This window comes from Pempheris klunzingeri, chromosome 13 (assembly GCF_042242105.1).
Source record: "Pempheris klunzingeri isolate RE-2024b chromosome 13, fPemKlu1.hap1, whole genome shotgun sequence".
In the NCBI taxonomy this organism is placed as follows: Eukaryota; Metazoa; Chordata; class Actinopteri; order Acropomatiformes; family Pempheridae; genus Pempheris; species Pempheris klunzingeri.
Window position 1 is genome coordinate 16,620,311 of NC_092024.1, and position 23,812 is coordinate 16,644,122.

General features: G+C 39.7%; 4 protein-coding genes across 5 annotated transcripts in view; all 4 read left to right on the plus strand.

The window, feature by feature from the left end:
* Positions 1-2,060, plus strand: part of pcnt (pericentrin) — a 34,565-nt gene extending 32,505 nt beyond the window's left edge. The window contains exon 60 of the mRNA XM_070843018.1: positions 1,592-2,060. Within this exon, the coding sequence (XP_070699119.1) occupies positions 1,592-1,635 (44 nt within the window). The 3' untranslated portion in view covers positions 1,636-2,060. The remainder of the gene's footprint in view (positions 1-1,591) is intronic.
* A 1,274-nt stretch (positions 2,061-3,334) lies between these two features.
* On the plus strand, positions 3,335-10,289 carry senp2 (SUMO specific peptidase 2). 2 transcript variants are annotated; one of them, XM_070843015.1, is made up of 17 exons: positions 3,335-3,699; positions 4,813-4,874; positions 4,968-5,080; positions 5,673-5,739; positions 5,875-5,956; positions 6,089-6,263; positions 6,806-6,912; positions 7,344-7,426; positions 7,556-7,604; positions 7,692-7,764; positions 7,876-8,031; positions 8,127-8,258; positions 9,095-9,319; positions 9,471-9,550; positions 9,664-9,748; positions 9,844-9,939; positions 10,054-10,289. In XM_070843015.1, the coding sequence occupies exons 1-17, from the start codon at positions 3,521-3,523 to the stop codon at positions 10,114-10,116; spliced, it is 1,827 nt and encodes a 608-aa protein (XP_070699116.1). In that variant the 5' UTR covers positions 3,335-3,520; the 3' UTR covers positions 10,117-10,289. The 2 variants fall into 2 exon arrangements, with proteins under 2 accessions (XP_070699116.1, XP_070699117.1); XM_070843016.1 differs by having other exon boundaries at positions 7,879-8,031.
* A 1,357-nt stretch (positions 10,290-11,646) lies between these two features.
* Positions 11,647-16,429, plus strand: LOC139212133 (transformer-2 protein homolog alpha-like). The gene is made up of 8 exons (XM_070842604.1): positions 11,647-11,803; positions 13,027-13,160; positions 13,305-13,464; positions 13,943-14,131; positions 14,719-14,834; positions 14,943-15,113; positions 15,226-15,296; positions 15,491-16,429. Exons 1-8 carry the CDS (start codon positions 11,771-11,773, stop codon positions 15,499-15,501), a joined length of 885 nt encoding a protein of 294 aa, XP_070698705.1. The 5' UTR covers positions 11,647-11,770; the 3' UTR covers positions 15,502-16,429.
* Positions 16,430-17,355: 926 nt separating this feature from the next.
* Positions 17,356-23,261, plus strand: LOC139212349 (obg-like ATPase 1). The gene is made up of 11 exons (XM_070842885.1): positions 17,356-17,422; positions 17,707-17,804; positions 17,885-18,028; positions 18,121-18,248; positions 18,875-19,050; positions 19,169-19,249; positions 19,734-19,831; positions 19,922-20,062; positions 21,050-21,146; positions 21,663-21,785; positions 21,899-23,261. The coding sequence occupies exons 2-11, from the start codon at positions 17,707-17,709 to the stop codon at positions 22,001-22,003; spliced, it is 1,191 nt and encodes a 396-aa protein (XP_070698986.1). The 5' UTR covers positions 17,356-17,422; the 3' UTR covers positions 22,004-23,261.
* The last annotated feature ends 551 nt before the right edge of the window (positions 23,262-23,812 follow it).

The following is a 23,812-nucleotide window of genomic DNA, read 5'->3' on the forward strand; positions in this document are numbered from 1 at the left end:
CAGATCACACAATATGGTTCCAGGTTCAGTCATTCATAAAACTGTTTCCATACAAAAACATCTGATTGCTGACCTGTCAGCAGATCTGACTGCAGTTAATCACCAACTATTTTAATACTCATCAAATTTGTGTTATATTTTTTTAAGAAAAATTGCCAATTCTCTGATATCAGCTTCTCATGTGAATATTTTCTGGTTTCTTTTATCCTCAATGAATAAACGTAAATGTAAACGATTTCTTCACATAAAATTGACTAAGTGAGGAAATGATCATCGGATATGACACAGTGACTAAATCTAAAGACAAATATTGTCGTCTGATCCCAGCATTTGATACACGTCTCGTTTTCCAGGAAGTGCTTTCCCCGTTTGTCTGAGCAATGTGCACAGAAAATGCTGCAGGTTACAGCCTTCAGCACAAGACAAGTAATTCTAGGACAAATTCGGATGTTTTTTTGGCCAAACCCTTCCTGCAAAACACGTGTTGTTAAATCCCACAAAACCAAACCTGTGTGCTCTATCATCTCCCAACCCAGTAAGCGAGACTCATTTAGCCCCGCCCCCTAAAGTGGAAAGGAGGATACAGTCAGCCTGTTCCCCTGATATGATTGGTTACCGGCAGCGCTGGCTGCAGGAGAACAGGACGTGGCTGTACCTGAGCTGCTTGTCGCCCCTTTTCCTGAATGGTCCAGGTGAGTGTGAGTGTAACATACTCACTCCGCCAAAAAATAAAGCAGCACACTGTACCTGTCAGGATGGGTGCTGACTCGTCATCAGTCTCTGAGTGCACTAGACAAGAGGTGGCAACACTCTGCTCGGGAACGCACATGTCTCACAGGTTTCTGATCATCCTATTTTTATATTCATTTGTTTAATTTTCTCCATAATTTTCTTTTTTTTTTTCATTTCTGAATGCATACTATGAGAAGGTCAAATCATAGTAAATGAACCGATTACATACAAACACACCAGTATAGTTGTAAACAGGACACACCTGGTGTAATGCACACTGTGGCTTCTCAACTGTCACAATTTATTTAAAAAAAAAAGCAAGACATTTCTCCTCAAAGATCAGAGTGTGACAGCCCTGCTGACAACGGACGATTAGTCGTGTGTGCTTTGTTTTTGTTTTCGCTCTACTGCAGGAGCATTTTCCCCGGTATTGTTTTACAGAAATGAATATTTCATTGATGACGTAGGATGTTCTGCTGATGCGCCTTTGCAATATTATGTAATTTATGTGTTAAATTACTTGTTACGTGTTCAGGTTATTGGCAGCAGAACAGTAGTAGCAGATATTCACCCAAAGATGTGCAGGCTAATTCATATATTCATCATGTTTTATCAATGATGACAAGTGTTTTTCGGTCTATTTAGAGCAAATGTGAGAATAGCTTGTTGTCTTAATACGATTCGTAGATGTAATGTTAACAAAGTTACTGACTAACTGGGCGAGAATTGTGTTCCATCACTGGTCTTAACTTTACGGTAGCTTAGGTATGGATATTATGTTACTGAACCCTGCAAAATGAAAACAATGTTATTCATAGCGTCTTATTATTATTTGTTTGTTTTTTGTGTGTCCCATCAGGGTCATCTGTTCTCCAGCCGGACCCAACGTTGTTTGACCACTGAAAGAATGAATGTCTCCTTCTGCATATCCCTCCAAAACTGTCCATGCCTTAGATCCATGTTTAAAATGTGTCAAGAGGAATATCACATGTTGAATTGCTTGTGATTTTTATAAGAACATAAATTATTTTTCAATATTTTTTATTAATTATAGTAATTTTTCTATTCCCTGTACTTCAGTATTTTGAAGGTCACTCTTGAGATGTTGCAAGAACAAATATTTTTTGTTTTAAATGGTGCCGTTCGTTGTTTTTTCTACTAATGTTTTTATACCCTTTTGTGCTATGTAAATGGAACTGATGTTCATTGTGTCAAAATTTGCACTGGTTTTATACTGGAAATCCATGATGAATATAGTAGGGAGTGCATTATTACATAAAGTTGAACCATATCTGTTTTCTGTATCTGTGTATTGTTTTTACCATAAAGTTGATAAATATTTTAAAAACGTGTACTCGTGATCTGTCTTTTTATATTAGATGTTTGTTTGGTATTTGTTATTTATTTAAGTGTAATATTGGATAGACTTGTATATAAACTTGTAGACTTGAATATAAATTACCTTTTAATCCAATACCCTGTTAAAAGTTGCAATAAAATAGAAGCAATAAATGTACAGACTTATTTTAAAGCAGATGATTGAGAACAGACTGAAAAATGTCATCTTAATTTTTGCCTTACTAAAACAGTTTCATTCTTGGCCTCTATACAAGTTGTCTCAATGATTTTGATAATTAATTAGTGTAATGTTACTCCTGACTAGGTAGACCATGCCTTATTTTGTGTGTACATTACATATATCTATTGCACAATTTCCTGCCAAGAATGGCCAGACATCAATCAATCTTTATTTATATAGCGCCAATTCATAACAGCATTATCTCAAGACGCTTTACATAAAGAGCAGGTCTAGACCAAACTCTTTAATTAAGAGAGAGACCCAACGATTCAGGAATTCAAAATTAAGGATTCAAGAATCCCCACATGAACAAGCATCACATATTATATTGAACAACAGTGGCAGGAAGAACTCCCCTTTAACATCAAACCTCTAACAGAACCAGGCTCAGATTTGGGTGGCTTTCCTTCAGGGTCCGTGTTGGGTGATGTTGGGTGAAATATGCACAATAACAATAAAAATGTGAATTACAAGGTACTAAGTCAAACTTGTCTTACTATCATAACTTTAACCATTTAAATTTGCATAGTTAAAGTAATTAGATGGAGTAAAGTCAAGCTTTTGACCTATCATAATTTGCTATGAGCATTTATATATTCTCTCTACAATAAACTTTTCATCTTTTTTCCCTTTTACTTAAATGGGCTTCCATTTTTATGAAGATGTTTTAAATTGATGACACTTCTTTGTTTTTGGCAGCAAATCCACTTTTCTAGTTTTAAAATGTCATCACCTCCTAGAATGATAGATAGATAGATATATAGATATAATAGAGCTCTCCCCATAATGTGTCTTCATGTGTCACTGAGTTACAATAACTGATGTTTGATCAGTATTACGTAACTAAGAACTGACCTCGGAGCAGCTCAGCAGCAGCCAATCACAGTCTGACCTGCCGCTGACGCTCAGGGGCTCGTTCGTTTATGAAGTTGAGGTACCCCGCTTGTTGTTTTTCCCCATTAATTCCTGCTGTGTTGTAGAACTCCGCCCACCCATTCTGCGTAGACATATAAAACGCTCACAACACGTCAAACAGCAACACTGAATGACGCACATCCCTCGCAGGTATCACGGTGCTGCTAATGGCTACGCTAAGCTAACTCAATGGCAGGCTGTGTGTCGTAGATGGTCGTCTGACACAATTTCGGCGGTGAAACAGTCCTGGCCCGCGTACAAGACCCCGTTACAATTTTCTCGTATTTGTCGGGGATGTATGGATGGATAGTTGACGGAATATCGTCGCTGTTTGAGCCCGTTACGAGGCAAAACCCCACCGAGTGGCCCGGGAAAGGTAACGCTAGCGAGGAGGCACTCAAGCGACCAGGCGTGAAAGCGGGAGCGCAGCGGCAGGAGAACCACGGCAGACCGGCTAAACGGAACTACCAGAGGTCGGTCGGTGGAGATTAATACCGTTTCTGTACTCTACATCGGTGTTATTAGGAATAGCTGAATGGCTGATACACTGTTCATTGTGTAATGGTTTGGTTAGCAGTCAGATGAAGGAGGTAAGTGGGTAAAAGTCAACCAACTAGTTAGCTAACGTCAGCTAATTAACGTTTAGTTAGCGCTAGTTACCTGATATGTCTACTACTTAACTACTTAACATGGTAATGTGATATTAGCTTAGACATGCTATGGTAACTGCGTTAGCTTGGTTAATATAACATTGGCGCAGTGTTAGCTTAAACATTTCCATGCTGTCTGATTTTCAGACTGTATTTCACTTAACTGAAAAATTCTCTTTAGCGTAATTTAAAACGTCCTTAAAGGCAAATTTACTTGTATATAGAACCATTCAGACACAAGGCAAGTGCTTTACAGGGACATAAAACAATATAAACAAGACAAGGAAACATTAAAACTGCATGTAAAAGATAATAAAAGCACAAGAAAAAAAAAAGGTTAAAGCTTAAGAGAAGGTGCTTTAAAAGACAATGAAAGCATGAGGATAAATAGAAAGAAGCTCTACGTAGCTCTATTACTGGAAAGCCACAGTAAACAGTAATGTTGTAAGGCCTGATTTAAATGCTGACACTGACAGATTTAGCAGACCGTAGGTGTCCAGGAAGCTTGTTCCAAAGGAGGGGAGCATAGAGCACTTTATTTAAGAGAGGTATAAAATATTTGATGTATTTTGTCTTTCAGACTTTGGGCTGACTGTCTCTCAGACACAACAATATTTTTGAAGACATTGCTCTTGACCCTAGAAAACTATGATGGGCATTTTTCACAACTTGATTGAGACAGACTTGGCAGATAACTTGATAACAGTAATAATCATCACCATCATCTTCAGTTGCACCCTGAATATTTTGTCTACCCATTCTTTATCAGTAACGGTAAACGAATTAGTAGAAACACCATTATACAGTTCAACAGAACTGTGAATACATTTTAGTCAAATCTATCACATTGTTGATATTATGTTATAAATCAGGATTCTTGCGATATTTGATATTGTTCATATCAACCATCTCAAACCTTGTTTTTTCCTGTTACAGTGTCGATGTTGCAGATGGTGTTTGCCAGAATGACCCAGTAGAGGTGAAAAGACGCAGGCGAGGTTTGTTTAAAAAAAAAAAACGAAACAAAAAAAAATTTAACAAGTCTCCCACATATGAATAAGGTTGTTGATTTGTGATGTTCTGTGTGTCAGATGTAGTCATCAGCTTTGTGAAGAAGACTGTGGCCGGGGTAGCAGGTCTGCTCAGGCTGCGCAGCCCTCTGACGACCAGGTGTGAGAAGCCTAGACATCAAGAAGAGATACAGGTCTTTGCTCCAACTCCCTCCATCAGACATGTGCATGGAAAGTTTAATACAGGGAAATTACATGTTGATCAACACATCTTGTACATATCAGTGCTCTTGTTCAGAATTGATAGTGTAGCACAAGCAAAGTTCTCTGACAATGTAGTTTGAATGTACTAAAATAAACATACAAATACACTAGCAGCTACAGCTGATTTGCCTACACCAAAGAACCCGGACAAGGTTTTGAAGGCTTTACTCAAAGCAAGATATGATACAGGCATTTGGAGCCCTCTTTTCTCTTTTGTACTTTTTCCTGTTGTGCAGTGACCAGGTTTCTAAATATAACATCAAATTTAATAGAGGCTGAAAAATCAGATGTGACTGATGTGTGAACTGTAATGCATGCCAAGCGGATAAAGACAGAGTGTATATGTATCTTGACGCAAGATACAAGATGTAAGCACAGTCAGTGTGGCTGTCAAACTGCATTGGAACTGCTTTTATCAATTAGCTCAAGAAGTAAGCACAACTTAAGTTTGGTGCTCTATCGTTACTTTTGTGATTTGTCTTCTCCATCATTAATTACCTTGCATTTCCTCTGTTTATTCAGCCTGTTACTCTGATGGGGATAGATGAGCTCCACACCTCATGGCTGAACAGTACTGAGTGGAGAATGAGTAAGTGAGAGCAGCTGTTACTGCAAGAAAATAATGATTTGTTGATTGTGTTTATGTCACTTCTTATCCACACTCTTTACCATGTAGTCTTCTCATCTGTATTGTCATTTGGTTTGTTTTCTTCTGTCTCTTCAGATAAACCAATGGCTGGAGTGAATGAGAGGGGAGGAAAGAATCCCTTTCAGAGCTCCTCACCCCCTTTAATGAGGAAATACAGGCAAGTGGTCCACTGTCTCGGTACAGTTCTCTCCACTCACCTAGTAACTATAGGGCCGCATAACCATCAGTTTCACCTTATTTTTTAATAATAATAATCCCTTGCTAATGTACTTAATCTGTCTGAATCCAGCGGGGCAGGGCTGTCTGCAGGGCTCCCAGACAGGGGGAAGGACAGGGAGAGGAGAGGCTCTCTCCAGCTGCTCACCTCCAGACCTGCTGTGAGGGTGGGGACCCCTAACCCGGATCCAACCTGCAATGGTTTTGGACACAACCGCTGCTATAAACCCAGCCTTACTGTGGAAGAGGTAAAATAATCAATTATTTCGCTTGGATTTATATAAGGATATGTTATAATTCTGCATAATTTAAACACTTCTTTTGACTATGGAAGACTTTGATTTCTTTAATGCCAGAATAGGCAATATTTATGTGGCAAACAGCCAAATGTATATATTTATTTAGGCCAAGACATGAACACATCACAAACGAGCAATCTTGATATGGATATCTTAGATTTTGTGTTGACATTTTACAGTGTAAAATTAAACTTGTCAAAGCTTTCTGGTAGGCATACTATGCACTGGTGACACCTTTTCTAAATGCCCTCAAACTCTCTCAACTCTTCTCTACTCAACTGCAATGTCTTGTTACTTACCAGCAATTTGTTCTATCTGGAACAAACCCCATCTCTGATTCACCCCTTTGAGTGCAGGTCAATGAAGTAAAGTTAACAGTTACCAGTTTTGAGTTATTTTCACCAAGAGAATCATCGCACAACACCACTTATCGTGTTAGGACCCTGCACTACTCAGTTGTGTTCACTGTCTTGTATTTGTTCTCTCTTTAGGCCATAAAGCAGAACAATAAGGAGCACTACAGGCGCTTGCTGGAGATGGTGACAGAGAAATACAGCAAAAGCCAACCACTACCTTTCAACCAAACAAAGCCGCAAGAGTGAGTATAACCCCATTGTTCATGGGGTATTTCACCAAGATATATTTAACATCACACTCTTTGACATGGGCTGATTAGTTCCCCTGGATCCTTTTCCAGGGTTCATACAAAGTCTTGTGAGGTTGTAAAATGCTTGATTTTATTTTTTTACAATGTTGTTTTCAATGTTATGAACTTGAATTTAAATATGGTACTTGAAATGCTTAATTTTCACCATAATAAAACTTAGAATTTTGAATAAATACAATTTAAATATTTGAATGTTGTGACTTCTGTAAATGTAATTTTTCGCAATTGCATTTATAGTAACAGTTTAGATGTGGTGATAAAGTCTTTGAGAGTTTGGAAATTTTGGTTTAGGTACCTTGAAAGTGCTTGAATCTTACTCTTAAACGGCTGTACAAACCCTGCTTTTCTCCTTTTGCTCCCAGTGAGTCGCTGTCACAGGGTGACCACAAAACTGCTGCTTCAGGAAAAGCATTTGAATCAATGCCCAGGAAGACGGGATACACATGTAAGACGCCTGTATACGCTATTGAAACTAATCTGAATGGGTAGTTCTAATTACAACAATTACAACAAGGCTGCAGTATATCCACATCAATAAACATCAGCTGGACTGATGCCTTTGTCTTTTGCACAGCTGCCCCAAGCGTGTTTACATGGAGAAATGCATCTGCAACCAAGGACAGGTTTGTGTTTTATGATACCATATGTCTGTGTGTCATGTATATTTATGGTTTGTTCATTATTTTAACCTCTTTATGGTTGATATCCAGGTGGGGTAGCTTGACCTTTAGTAAGACGTTCAGTGGGGCCTTTGAGGACACGCAGTCTGTCAGATGTACAAAGGTAGTAATTTCGCTTTCTCTGTCATGACATGTCAAAGCACTCATTAAGTCATACATGTGGGAGTGAACACAAACGTATTATTTCTGTAAAGCTGTCATTGTTGTGTTGCAGCAGAAACAGGCCGCAGAGTTGGACCTTTCCACTGAAGTAGCTACTCGCCTCAATCTAGTGGACCGTGAGAGTCCTGCTGTCAGTGTCCATGACACACATCCTGCACACACAGCACATACAAGACACAGCGATGAGGACATACCCTGGCTGTCCAAGGTGAGATGGTCAGGAGTGCAGGATGTTGAAGAAAGCATGAAGATGATGTCTTTTTTTTATTTATCTGATATTTTATTCTCTTTGTGTGTGTGCAGGACATGGCTGCAGAGGTGAGTTGTGCTCTGGCTCAGAGCGATCCCAATCTTGTTCTCAGTGCGGCCTTCAAACTTCGCATCACACAGCGAGACCTGGTCACGCTGCAGGAAGGTGGCTGGCTCAACGATGAGGTAAGAACGTGGAGGCAGTTTTTAGGAAGCTTAAGTTGTTTCGAATGCACAGTATTTTTATTTTGGCGATTACGTTCTATGAAATGTCATCACCTTTAGAGACATACAAACATATGTGGTCAACAAAGAGATGGACTTTACGGATCTACCAAACTGTGTTTTGAAAAGAGTGGATAATGAACACAACCATGTAACTGGCAACATATCTGTCATACATATACTTGATGTGGGACTTCAGGGGAATTACCTATGATGTTATTCTTTATCTTAGTGCACTTCAGGGGGTACAGGTCACAGTATTCACAGCAGTGACTATTAGCCGCGTCTTGTTGCTTGTACAGCTTGGTCATATTCCTGTGCAATGCCTTTGGTACTGTGTTGAGGCCTCCATTGCTTCCAGTGAAAATGGAGTTGAAACACTAATGCTACCAACCTCCTCATGAACAGCGAGTAAACCATCTGCGTGTGGAGTGTCGGTGTTTAACATATCAGACAAGTTCTGTTTGGTAGTAGCAGTAATAGCAGCCGGTCACCATGGAAATAGTTTTTGTTGCATGACCTGCTTTCCCCCTGGGGATTATTAAAGGAATTCTGATTCTGATTTCTCAATTTAGCATTTCATTCAAGTCAATATCTTTTTATTTTAAAGCGTATTTTATCCTCCCTGTTAAATTGTTTGAGAATCAGTCCCCCTACTTTATTTTTTAGCATAACACATTTAATTAACTAAGGTATGATCTCATCAGAAACACATTGAGAATGTGTTGTTGTGTGACCATTATCTGTTTTTTTTTTTATCATGTGTTGTATTGTGCCTCTTCTGTTTCCTTTACAAGGTGATTAACTTCTACCTGTCCCTGGTCATGGAGCGGTGCTCTGGCGATGCAGCAGGACTAAAAGTCTACTCCTTCAGCACCTTCTTCTTCCCAAAGCTGTGGGGCGGAGGAGGTGGCCAGGCAGGGGGACACACCGCTGTGAAGCGCTGGACCAAGGCTGTTGACCTTTTCCTCTACGACCTCGTCCTGGTCCCTCTGCACCTGGGCGTCCACTGGGCAATGGCTGTAAGTCAGACCCACAACGAATCCGTTCCCATGTCATATTCCTCCTTTTAGGTGGTGATTGTTGACATACGGTGTCTTGAGTGCTTGAGCAGAAGGGGGGCTGAAAGATTTTTGATGTACTTTAACTTTTTTTCCCTCCCTCTCATTCCAGGTGATTGATTTTAAGTCAAAAACAGTGAAGTCATTTGACTCGATGGGCCAGAGACACAACGACATCTGTAGTCTTTTACTGTGAGTTCTCAGTGTGCTCTGAAGCTTCAGTTATTTTGACATTTTAAATGCATTTTCCACATATTTCTCTGTATTCTTGCACAGTTATGGGTATCATTACACTCATTTTCCAGACTCTACCTTAAAGAGGAGCACAAAGCAAAGAAAGGCAGGGAGCTCGACAGTGCCAAATGGACTGTTGGAAGCTTGAGTGCCGCTGTAAGTTCAGCTGACATGAATGACACATCACTCAATATGAATATATTTATTTTCACTACGATATTAATGTTTTGTACACTCTTATGCATGTATAGGAGATTCCCCAGCAGAAAAATGGCAGCGATTGTGGTGTTTTTGCCTGTAAATATGCAGACTATATCGCTAAAGGAAGGCCTCTAACCTTTAAACAGGTATAAACTTTATATTCACCTAACGTAGTCTCACTTTTTTTGTTGTAATTTTATTTTTTTTAACATTTTGTTTTACATAAACACTGAAAGTAACATCTGCCTCTTCCTCTACAGTGCCACATGCCTCTCTTCAGGAAGTTAATGATTTGGGAAATCCTCAATCAGAAGCTGCTGTAGAGAACAGCAACAATATCACTTAATCGCTGAACACCAGAGACTGTCTGAACGGGAGCAACACGTGTGCTCAGTTACTACATGGCGACAAAAAAGAAATGGGTGGGCCAAAGAAGTGGACTTTACTGACTGAAATCTAACCCAGCCTAGTTGTTCTGGTCTGGAGAAAACAAAAACTAGTCTTAATAGTTGATTATGTCTCTTTTCCTGTGAGGGACATTAACATTTTGTAATCTCTGAGTTGTAATTGGAGACATTATTGGGATGTAAGAAGTGTATGTGTTACACAAGTTTTGGCACTACTGACTGAATGGCTTTTTTTTTATTGACTTTGGATTGTTAGTTTTACAATTGTTTGAAGTTCTGCCTGAAGTGCCTTCAGCCCTTTGACACTGAGCTCAACTTAGAGCATGCTTTTGTATATTTTGGGGAGCCACTTACAACTTTAAAGTCAGTTCTGAGGTGCTTGACTTTTTCATTGAATTAAATTATCAGAAGTCCGTGACATTTTGGTGTAATTTGGCTGCTCCCCTCCCATTTACGATCAACAGCGTGGACAGCAACTAACTACAATGCTATTCAGTCATGGAACTCAACCTCTATGAAACGGACAATGAAAATCAAAATACCTCTTTTGCAGTCCCCTTGCATGGTTGAGTGCTTGTAGTATGCTTGATTTGCCATTATTTATGACTTGGCTGGATGTGAAAGTGGTGTTGGAGTGTGTGTGTGTGTGTAGTTTGTTATTCCGGTATGAGTGGAGCATTAATAGTTGTTTCCTCATATGTAACTTAAGGCGCTGTTAGGTCTGTGAATCCTTTCCAATGAGCATACTGCAAAAGGCTACTTAGGGCTATTACAATGACTCACAGTATAGTATACTGCATAGCAAACTACTGTGCATACATGCATGTTTGAGTTCTTATGTTGAAAATGTGATTATGTTCTCTCCCTGTAATAAAGTACTTCATTTTTTTAAACTGGGGTTTGATATATTACTCATGCAGTGATACTAAAGGGTTCATCTGGAGCTGGATGGTACAACCTAAAATCTATTCTACCATGAATTGTCACATAAATATTATAGATCTTGGCTTCTTAGTATTCTGCAACATCAGGAACTGCAATGCAAACTACAAAGCACTTGCACAACCACTGGTTTGGGTTTGGTAATCTCATCAGATTAATTGACATTATAATTGGAAAAATTAATGATATTTTGCCATTAGTGGTGGCCTTTATTGTATATGAGTAGCAGCTATGCTAACTATTAACTTTTACTATTCATGGATGCTATTGCTCCTACTACATTAATAGTATTGTAGAAAAATACCTTACATTGAGCTCCTTGTGGGTTAACAAAGAATCAAAGGGGCAATAATACAGTAAAAAATGGTCTTTTCTTTTTCTGATTTTGTCGTAAGGGTTTTACAGATGACATTTGTATTGGTTTTATGAAGAAGGCGCTTTTTTTTGTGAAAATCAAGCCGGAAGTGGACGGTGGCCTCCTTTAGGTGCAGGTCGTTTCCGCCATTAGCTAATTCAGTTCAGTCCGGTTCGCTTTGCGGTAAACTCGGCATGAGATTAAGCCAAACCAGTCCCCACAGCCAGCGCACCACACAACTACTTTTTACACATCTGCTGATTAGTCACAACAATGAGTGACAACGAGAAAGATTTCAGGGAGCAGGTGAGTTTGGATTTCGAGTTAAGAAAATAACGGTTGGAAAGACGTTAAGCTAGCTAAGGTTAGCTAACTGATTTAGCTGTTAGCTGCGTCCGCAGGTCGTGTCATAGAAACAGATTTTGAAAATTGGCCTCAAGCCTGAGAAAAGTCTGTTTTTGTAACGTTTTTAGTATACGGCTAGGGAAACTGGTGAGTAACCAGAAGATTACTTACTGTGACTAAACCTAGGTACGTGTTAAAACCAATAGCCGTAACGTTAGCTATAGCATGTGGCCTACACAGCATAGCAGCCTGGCCATGCTACTTTGACTTTACCGCTAATTTGTTACTCACATAAACTAGTGAAATATTGACTATTGGTAAACATTTGATATTGACTTTCAGTCAATATTTACTTTAAATGTTCAGCTCTGTATCGGTTTATACTAGTGTAGGACCGATCAGAACAATATCAAGCTAACATACAAACGTGTATTCAGCTAATCTGTGTTGTTTTCCTGGTTTTGCTGTTTTTCTTTGTACCTTTTTGGTTCTTACAGAAACCAACATGCCTTATCACCCTTGTTTGTTCTTTGTTAAGGTTGAGGTTGGAAGAAAGAAAAAGGCGGAAGACGTTTCAGATGTGAAGTTGTTAATATTTGAAGCTGATGGTGTTGATGCATGCTAATGTATTGGATGCTGAAAAGAAGCGATCAAGATCTGTCCCCGCTACTAGTGTTGTAATGGCAGATGGTAAATGGGGGAAGAGGAGGAAAAGAAGTCGTAATGTCAAACAGAAGAAAGAAGAAATGAAGGGTTGTTTTGAAGTAATGAAGTTAAAGAAGTTATGAAGTTAAGATCAGAAGTTTACCAGGGTATGAGTAATTTCCTAACAGCCTGCTATGTTATTCCTCTATTTCATCCTGTTTCTTTCTCTTAAGCATGCACAATTTATTTTCTATCTATCTATCAGAAACATCACTGGTCAATCCCTCCATACCTTTTTGTGCAATCTGTATCAATTTTTCAGCTAAATTAATCTCTGCTCCAAATATTTGTTGCTATATTTTTTTTATATTCAAATACCTAAATATTTAGTGTCAAACCTGTTAAGCTCCAAAATGTGACAAACTCCCTCTGAAAGGGGCATGTAGAGGGCAAGCGCTGTCACCCCTGGCCCTTTTTCTTGTTGTTTTGCACAAACTTGGCCTTAGAGTGTTTCTTACGTCCGTGTCTGGTCTGTCCAGGACTCGCGCCCTGGCTCGAGGAGCGCATCCCCTAGGGGCTCTGCAAAATCCACCAGCCACTCACCTGCACGCTCCAAAGATGGCTCCCGCCGTTCCAGGTCCAGGTCTCGTTCTCGGTCCAGATCCAAATCCAGGTACGGCAGCTTTCAGCCTTCATGTGCATACAAAGGTGGCATTTTGAAAGTTGTGTTGGGACGTGGACTCAAAAATGAAATTTCTGGTGCTGGTGTGTGTGAGACATAAGTAAATCCCCAAGTTAAGTTTACGTCTGCTTTTAGGTCCCGTTCTCATCGGAGCTCACGCAGGCATTACTCGCGCTCTCGTTCCCGCTCCCACCGACGCCGTTCCAGGAGCCGATCTCGTAGCTGGGAGTACCGCCGACGTAGGAGTCATAGCCGTTCCCCCATGTCAAACCGCCGCAGACACATTGGGAACAGGGTATACATCTAGAGTTTCTTCTGTGTGTTTGGTTTGGGCTTCCCACAGTTTGTGAATGTAAAATTTGTTGTATTGGGTTTACTTTTAAAATGCTTGATCTAACAAAACTTTGTTGACACCTTGGGGGTTTTGAATTTCTAGATTTCATGGTTTGAGAAGATCATTAGTAAAAACTCTTAATGGTGTCCTATCTTTGGGACTTTGTCAAACCAAAAAAGGTAAAATATAAGCCGAACCATATGTTCAAACAAGTCCTCACATTCCTTCAACTGTCAGTTGTTACACGACACTTTATTTGAATCTATTTGACCTCACCCTGTACTGAAAAGTGTAATTGTCACACCGACTTTGATAGTGTAACAGAAAAATATACACCTCTTGTCTAACATGCCGGTGCTGACTTGCTCGGAAGAGGATTATTGCAGTAATGTAGCGGGTCATTTACATCTTTGCGCTCCTCCTCTCTTTACTGTCACAGGCCAACCCAGACCCCAACAACTGTCTGGGTGTGTTTGGACTGAGCCTGTACACCACTGAGAGGGATCTGAGGGATGTTTTCTCTAAATACGGCCCTTTGACTGACGTGAACATCGTATATGACCAGCAGTCACGCCGCTCAAGGGGCTTTGCCTTTGTCTACTTTGAAAACTTTGAGGACTCCAAGGAGGTAAGGGGGAAAAGTCGGGGAATATACATTTAAAAGTTTTATAATGTTGACTTTGGACCATCAAATACGTAGCAATTTATTTTCCACTAAAAGTACTTGAATGGTTTGGGTTTTGCTTTTAAAGGGATACTTTACCGATTTTCAACAAGTTGACAGTGCAGTGTTGCAAATGAACTTAGTAACTTTTTCACCTTCCTTTGTGTCTCCGGCACCCAGAGCTCACCACTCGTTGTCTTGCGCCACAGGGGCTCAGTTGAATAACTGAGTTAACAGTAAAATAACAAGAATAAGTTAACGCCCATTTTGATTGAACAGCAGACTTTGAGAAAGGCATCATCTGGCCAACAATGAGCTTGATGATGAGCGGGGAGCTCTCTGTGCAAGTGACATGGTAGATGGTGAAAGATTGTTCATTTGCATAATACCACCCACTTTGTAATTATACAAAGTCAGTTGAAAACTGAAAAGCAATTTTAAAACATCACTTTGGACTCTGGTAACTTGTAATGGATGTTTTAAACATGCAAACTATTTCATTAACTCATTAGACAGAATTTCTACTTCTAACTGTGGTGTTGTGATTTTAGGCCAAGGAGCGTGCCAATGGAATGGAGCTTGATGGGCGAAGGATCCGGGTAGATTTCTCCATTACAAAACGAGCCCACACTCCCACTCCTGGAATCTACATGGGACGTCCCACATAGTGAGTGTTTCTTAGCCAGGCAGCTTTTGCTGTGGGGATATTTTCCAGAAGCTATTGTGGTTGATGTCACTGTACTTAATTCTGTTTTGTTTTGTATTTTTCCCACAGTGGCAGCAGCGGTGGGGGAGGAGGGGGAGGAGGAGGAGGAGGCGGTGGTGGTGGTGGTGGTGGTTCGCGACGCGCCTCGAGGGACTACGACAGGGGGTACGACAGAGGGTACGACAGAGGTTATGATCGTGACTATGATCGCTATGACGACCGAGAATACAGGTCATACAGGTGAGTTGTGAGTTGGCAAAGTGCGTTTTGGAACCAAACAACAAGCTTTTTGAATCATTGAACGCCTCAGGTGAAATGTTATCTCTTTCTGTTTTTTTTTCCCCCCCAACAGACGCAGATCTCCATCTCCTTACTACAGCAGAGGATACCGCTCTCGATCCCGATCACGGTCCTACTCACCACGTATGTTTAAACCATATGCCTATCAGGGTTTAGAAAACTTACATTAAATGTATTTATTGAACTATAAATAAACAAGCTTTGTCACAAGAACAGTTAAGATTATCTAGGAAATAACAGAAATACCATTTATGTATTACTGTTATTCATTTTGATATCAACACTTCATCTCCTCTTTGTCTGTTTCCCCCCCACAGGTCACTACTGAGCAGTGAGTGAGGAGTCAACAACAGATTCAGTGTTATTGCTTGGATGCTTGTCTTTTTATGTTTTTTCACCAGATTATGTATGTGATAGGAAATCTGGATTTGTTTTATGTATGAAAGGTTTAAAAATGCAGTCTGTCCGAGCACCAGTGTTGGATTAACTGCTGCCATATTTGAAGGAAAATCGTGGTTTGCCAAAAATTGAAAAAGGCAGGAAAAAGGTCCTAGTGGAAATGGGAAAATTCTTTGGATTGGCACCAGAAATATTGCTTGGAGATTAAAGTTCTCAGGCACCATGTCTGATTTGAGACACAGAGCAGTTTTAGACTAAATTACACAACTCAAAACATTGTACACATTTCCTCCTGGACAATGTCTTAGGCTCACACTTTTTTTTCTTGCTTCAATCCCTGATCACTTGTTCATTGGCTAAATTCACCCCTCATTTTTATTAAAATCTGATGTAATTGTGTTGTATCTTCCTCACTGCTGACAAACAGGAATTGAAAACAGTCTGTGTGGCAGTGGTAGTTAAACTAAGGGCTGTTCATGCTCGGCTCAACAGACTTGTTTTTATATCGGCCAGATTTTCTGTGGCGGTTGCATTACAAAATTTTCATTTTGCTGTTTGTATGTAGTTGGTTTTTTCAAACTTCAATTGTCAAAACCCTAGTTTGCGCTTTGACGTGTTTTAAATACAATGGTTCATTTTAATTTTGTCTTTATTTGGTGGTTGTTTTTTTTTTTTTTGTATTGTGTATATAAGCAATAAAAATGACTTGGGTGATGTGCTCTGTTGTTCAGTAACAGTGTTCTGGTTTTAGAGGCAGCGATGCTGCAGATATTGTCCCATCAACGTCATTTGGAATTACTGTTATTTTATTGTTTTGTTTTTTTGTGACAAATAAAAATATAACTGCTCGGACTTAACACATGCCCCCTGATTCAACATCAAGGTGATCTCATATGATGAAGCCCTGTTGAGTTTTTTGTTGGGCATTTATACAACCCTTCAAATGTATTGGCCGATGCAATTCATCCTGGCTACATCAAACAGCTGTGGTAGTCTTAAGTTTGTAGTAAATTAATACAATGTTTTGGCAGTGGAATTATAGAATAAATTGGATATACAATGGCAAGATGAGGACATGAACGGTCACTACCTGTAGTGTCCATAGGGGCAATTTGGCTGCAGCTTTTGTGCAAATGGCAAAGTTTTGTTTTTATTAACCAGACATCTGCTAAAACACCAGGAGGAAATGTAAATACTGTGCAGTTTAATGCAGTTGCTTGGCTACCGGCCAATAGACATATTACTATTTTCAAATGCTACTGTATCTAAGATAAAACAGTACACTTAAAATCTCATATTTTAAGCCAGCTTGAACGAGGAGTCAATGAAGTGCTCATAATTAAACAGTTTCCAAGACAACAGGTCAACTCCATCTACTGAGGAAGTTCATGTGATAGGGCGAAAAGCTCCGGAAACAGCCACTACATTGACCTGGTTTGTCATCTACTGTTGAATGAATGAAATTCAAGTCTGAAACTATTTTTCTAACACGATTTCATCATATATTGGCCAATTTATCGTTTGTATGTAGGCATGCTCTTGAACGCATCTTGCCAAATTGTTCCACGGAAAGGCAGACGGTAAAGTAAACACACATATCATTTTATTCATAAATGTTATGGCATAAAAACACTAGAAATTACAGTGAAGACATTAAAATTGAATGTAATGGCCTGCCAGTTAGCGCACCTTTGACGTCACGTGCCATCGCTTTCTCCGACCAATCACAGACACCTCCCGTCAAAACACTTCCGGTTTGCTCTCTAACTTGCCTTTCCACCGGAGCGGCTGGTGTGAGCAGATACCGGAGTGAACACCACGTACACCATAGGCTTAAAAAAGACATAAAGGTACTAAGAGAGGAGATTTCACAGCTAAATAGCGCTGGAGCTAGTTGCAGCTAAGGGGAAAACGCAGATAATAGTGTCAGTTCAGTCAGATATTCTGGCTAACAGGTAGCTAGAAGTGGTCTCAGTTAACCACTAGCTAACGTTAGCATGCTGTGTTTGAATGAGCATATGACTGGAGCTGCCTGTGCACGTTTTCAGGGGCGCTAGCTGACGTTTAGCAGTGGCTTTGGTGAAATATTTTCACATGGGGTCATGGTGTAACCCACTTGTCGTTACTCTCGCAGATGCCCCCCAAAAAGGGTGAAGCCCCAAAACAGCCTCCATTGATTGGACGATTTGGAACCTCTCTGAAAATTGGGATTGTGGGATTACCTAATGTCGGGTATGTACATGTCTTTGGTAATGCTGGAGTCATCATTCAGGGTTACTTAATGTTGACACTCTCCTGACTACGCACCGCAGGAAATCCACCTTTTTCAATGTGCTGACCAAAAGCCAAGCTGCTGCAGAGAACTTCCCATTCTGTACTATTGACCCAAATGAGAGCAGAGTGCCTGTTCCAGATGAGCGCTATGATTTCCTCTGCCAGTATCACAAACCAGCCAGGTGAGTATCCAGACAACTGTTTTTTTTTTGTCCAGCATCCATGGATTTCTGTCCCACTAACTCTTTGAGTCTTGTTGGTTTGTCTCTTTTAGTAAGGTTCCAGCTTTTCTAAACATTGTGGACATTGCTGGTCTGGTGAAAGGAGCTCACGCAGGACAGGGACTTGGAAACGCCTTCCTCTCCCACATCAGCGCCTGTGATGGCATCTTCCACATGACTCGTGAGTTGTCAAGACTACGGCCCGCAGCTGCTGTGTCGTAACAACTGAGCAGAGAGCACAGGTGTTAGGAGGGGAAGTTAAGACTCATTACTGCACTTCTTAAAGGGGTTTTAAGAATTCACTCATCTTATGGTCAGTCCCTGTCAATATAATCTGTCCTGTAGTGGGGTATTTCTTTATGGTAACTTTGCTTGCATATCATCACTTCTGATAATTCTTAATTTTATTTGGACAAGGTTTAACATTTGAGAACTTGAATGAAACAGGAGTTGGTAAAAGAACATTTCTCAAAGTGAGGTATAAAAGCAGTGTTGTTTTGGTATCAGTACAGAAACTCTATACTGTGTATCCACTCCAACTATTTCTGAGATTTTTTAAGAATTTATAAGAATTTCTGTTTTACCCGGGTGTGCAACCTTAACCAAAAGTCTTAAGGAGCAACATTTTACATCCCAGTAATATCAGCCCTCAGTTTGAACTGAAATGGTTTAGGAATAACATAGTGGATTTTTTTTTTAAAGAGTGGAATTCATCCATTCGTCATATTGATAAAAGGTCCTCAGATTTCGTAATGTTTGAATATGTATAATAGACTGACCACATCTGTCATTGCTTGTGTCATGTAGGTGCGTTTGATGATGAGGATATTATCCACGTGGAGGGTAACGTCGACCCTGTGAGGGACATTGAGATCATCCACGAGGAGCTGCGACTAAAGGACGAGGAAATGATCGCTCCCATCCTTGACAAACTGGAGAAAACTGCCGTCAGAGGAGGGGACAAAAAACTCAAACCTGAATACGTAAGTGTTCGTGTATGTGCTGTGCATCCTGTTTCACATTTGTGTCGCTACTGTCAATATTTGGGGGTAAAGGAGATCAGTCTGTATACGTCATATAACCTGCTGCCTCTTGCTTTAGGATATCATGATAAAGATTAAGAACTGGATAGTGGATGAGAAGAAACACGTCAGATTCTACCACGAGTGGAACGACAAAGAGGTAATAATTTATGTATGCGTGCCCACAAATGATTTTGTGGTAGTGCGTCTGTACATGTTTGGTGTAATCTTCCTTGGAAATATTACTGGGCAGCTGTATGGATCAGCAGAAAGATGCAATGCATTCTCATGAACATTTTTTTTTTGTATCATTAAAATCTGTTTCTATCTGTAGTTTATTCTTTGGTATCTATGACTTTTGTGTACGCTTTTTTTTGTTTTTAGTCTTTTTACTGCTTTCAATTTTTGCTTTTTTTTTTTTTTTAACTAATACCTAAACTTACAATGCACATAAACGTCTAGTGATTGGTGTCATTTTGCTTTCACTGTAGTCAGGCAGTGTTGCTGACAGACAGAGTAATCTGATTGGTCAATATGGCATCAGTATGTTTGGAGATGCACATCATCTCACTAGTAGGATGTCACCTTAGAAAAAAGTGTTTTTGAGGACTGAAGTGTATTTTTCATTTAAATTCTCTCCTCAGATTGAGGTGTTGAACAAATACCTGTTTCTGACATCCAAGCCCATGATCTACCTGGTTAATCTCTCAGAGAAGGATTACATCAGAAAAAAGAACAAGTGGTAGGTTTGCTGACACCCACTCAGTGTGTATCGGTGTGTAGCTGCTGGTGAACATTCAGAGTATTTCGCCCTGCTGCCGCTTTTTCTCAGGCTGGCGAAAATCAAGGAGTGGGTAGATGCCCATGACCCTGGGGCTCTGGTCATTCCTCTGAGTGGATGTGTGGAGGCTAAACTGTTGGACATGGAGGAGGAGGAGAAGAAGAAGTACTGCGAGGAAGTGAAGACGCAGAGGTGAGACATAGACACACAATGTAGCAAGAATACCATAATTATCAGTGTCAGAAAAGTAAGACTTACCAGTGAGTCAGTATGCACCAGACCAGGACCCTGCCACGTTGAAATGCCTTATAAATGTAGTGGTGGACTGCACATTTAGTACTTTACTTAAGTACAGATTTGAGGTACTTGTACGATACTTGAGTATTTTTATTTATACAGCTTTGTACACTACATCCCAGAGGGAAATGTTTTACTCCACTCCAAATGTCCACAGCTTTATCAGCTTTGAAGATTACAAATTTCATCCCGTCTTTCCAGTGAAAACCGTGTCTAAATTTGTTTTTGTTTTTAAATTTGAGATTGTGATAAACTGAAGGATGAAGTGTTCCTTCATGGGTTGACAAACTATTTAAACCCTCTGTGATCAGCTGGAAATGGATCACCACAAGGCTGAAAACAGGCAGTTTTTCTGAGCTCATAAAAAGTAGATTTTTTCTTTTTGACATTCATGGTTCTCACAGGACAAACATTTGACGATCTTATAAACCATGATGCTTTGCTGGAGATTGAACTACCCAACAGTATACAGTTGAAGTAGTTGAAATTTACAGCAGTAAAATGCAGCAATGCACAGTAATGCAGCCGTAATACTGATCCAAAAACATCCCCTGTATAGTGACAGGGATAACACTTACATACTTTTATTTAAGTAAGGTGTCGTATGCAGTATTTTTTACTTAGAGTTGAATATCTGGATACTTTACTTGTTAGTAATCATTCCAGTTTCTCCTGCTTTGACAGCACATAGTGTCTGCAGTGCCAAAGGCCTTTGAGTCCACTGACACTGAATAATTCAAAAGGTCTTGCTCCATTGTGAAATTCTGTTGAAAAATACAATAAAGAAGGATTGTCTACCTTTGGCTTTAATCATTGAATGCACCTTTTAATAATGAATTTTTGCTTGAACTGCTCCATCGTGGCTCCTCTGTGTGTTTCCAGCGTTCTGACCAAAATAATAAAGACCGGCTATGCGGCACTACAGCTGGAATACTTCTTCACAGCGGGACCAGACGAGGTGCGGGCGTGGACCATCAGGGTAAGTGCCGTACGTCCTCAAGCATTAGCTCTTGATGGATCCTAGATTTTATTTCAAAGTACTTTTTATTCTCATTTATAGTTCATGTCTTTTAAAGCTGACAATTCTGTGAAATGTTCGTGTTAAAAATTGTATTATTTATTTATCTCAAATAGTGAGTGGCATTGCTGTCAAATGGCACTATTACATATTTATTAGTGGTAAAGTGGTCAGCTTTCACTTCACTAAAAATCTAAGACGTGGCGGCAATTCAGACGAGCATTTAATGCTGAATGTGTTTTAATATTTGCACGATGCGCATTTCTCTTATTTTTTGTCTTTAAAATGTATTTTATTTTTTTCTAGCATTATTTGTTTTTTTGATAATGTTCACAGGCAGCTGCAAATTGTGTCAGTATGGAGAGTTACACTACAATGCCTATCCTTATCTATGATAGGATTATTCAGGGCAGCAGTGTTTTTAATGTGTCATGGTTTTGATTTTTTGATTTTTTTTTTATTGTTTTGCTCCAACAGAAAGGCTCCAAGGCTCCTCAAGCTGCAGGAAAGATTCACACTGACTTTGAGAAAGGCTTCATCATGGCCGAGGTGATGAAGTACAATGACTTCAAAGAGGAGGGCAGTGAAAATGCAGTCAAGGTGTGTGTTTGTATAAGCTTTAACTGGCACAGTCAATAACTACACTCCCTTTGAAAAACATCCTTGAATATAATTTAAATTTGTCCTCTTTGATTTCATTCCCTCTTTCACAGTCTGCTGGGAAATACAGGCAACAGGGCAGGAACTACATCGTGGAGGACGGGGACATTATCTTTTTCAAATTCAACACACCAAATGCACCTAAAAAGAAGCCCTGAAACCACACAATCACCTGAGAGGGAGCTCACAGTACAGTTTAGTTTGGCCTTGATGTGTTACACTGTCTGCTGGTTTTCTAACTTCTCTAATTGAATTCAGGGGATCAACTCATGACCTGGTTGGCCGGCCGGCCTCCCACGTCTGGACCAGAATCTATAGAGATTATTCTAGATTTTAATGTTTCTACACAGGAATAGGCCACATTCCTACTTGTAATATTTTGAGCATTTTCTTTTGCACTACTGGAGCAGTTAAATACGTTTGAAAACATTAAATTCTAACTATCATGGTCTTAAGGAGAAATAGGGATAATTGAACTGAGAAGCGCGTAATTTCAGATTTTCCCCTAACCCTAAGCCTCTGGGTTTTTTTTTTTTTGATCAGAACTTGTCCTCTTTCGCGATGCTTTTTAATAGTTTAAGCCGTAATCTCCAAAGACACAAAGTTCTTTTTTATCTGTAAAACAGACTTTGTGTCCTCTGGGTCATAACGGCTTTCCTTTTGCCGTTAGTTGACACTTAGCTTCAAGATGGCTGATCAACCGGCAAGTTCTCACATCAACACAAAACTCTTCATTCGTGCTCCATTACAGGCAGCTGTGTTCAATACAGACATGAGCTGAATGGGCTTAATAATAATAAAATGTAAACAGCGCTACCATTAGTGAGAGTATTATACAGCGTGTGCTGTCTGCAACAGCTTCTAATTAGTGTTAAATAGATCTTTTTCCATTTTTCAGTTCCTTTATGCCTTTCCTTTAAGGCCAGGATACCTTATTCTATAATCCTTAAATATAAGATGCCTATAAATGGTTGCGTGTGTTCACTATTAAGAGAAAATGAAAGCCTCCACTCAGTGTTAGACCTCAGGCCATCCTGTGCTGTATTCTGAGGGGGAAAGAGATTGTTATTTTAGAAAGGGCAAAGCAGGCTGATCAGACACCTGTATGGAGAATGTTGTTATTCACACTGCTTTTATTAACTTAGTTTGGGCTCCTAAAAAGAAAAAAAAAAAGAGAAGATTTTTCACGTGATGAACTCGTCTGTGGATCATCTGGACTGTACAGCTTACTTCACCTCTTCTCTCCGCCTCCATCGTGTGAATATCTTTATTTGCAAGAGAACCTAACGATCGTCTCACCAAACATTTTGCCAAATTTTGGACAAAGATAGAAATCCTGCGTACCTATGGGAGCCAAGACACAATAAGTATCATTCTCATCAATATGCATGTGTCAATAAAAGGAGGTAAACCTGTCTTTGCTTTGTGAATTTTTTTTGTTTCCTCATGTTAGAGGCTAAAGTCACAACATAACTTTAACTATTAGATCACATTCAGCTTGTAAACTGGTGTAGTGACACATGCTATTATAAATTGAATAACTCAATTTGTTCTTAAAAGAGGAAATAATGAACTATGGGTAGAAAAAAATATATCGACAGCTATTTCTAAAGTAACTAGAGAATGCAAAATAAATGTTAAAGCAGCAAGGACATTTAAGTAATTTTCTATACCACTGGTATTTTAATGTTACATTAATTGACTTTTAAAATGGAATCATCAATTAGCGTTTAGAGATTTTAGTTTTTGATCATATCAGCAGATTAAGGTGTCTGGTTGTCATAACAGTTTAGATCTTCATCTGTTTTTTTCCTTTTTCTTGGCCAAAGTGACCCAAAACATTTCCAATAGGTGAAACCTCGAAAATGCCACAGAAAAATGCTGCATGTCCGGTCAGCAGGGCCGAGGTGCTCCAGGCCTCCAGGGGGAGCACTGAGAGGATCAGCTGGACTCTCCACCCGAAACGG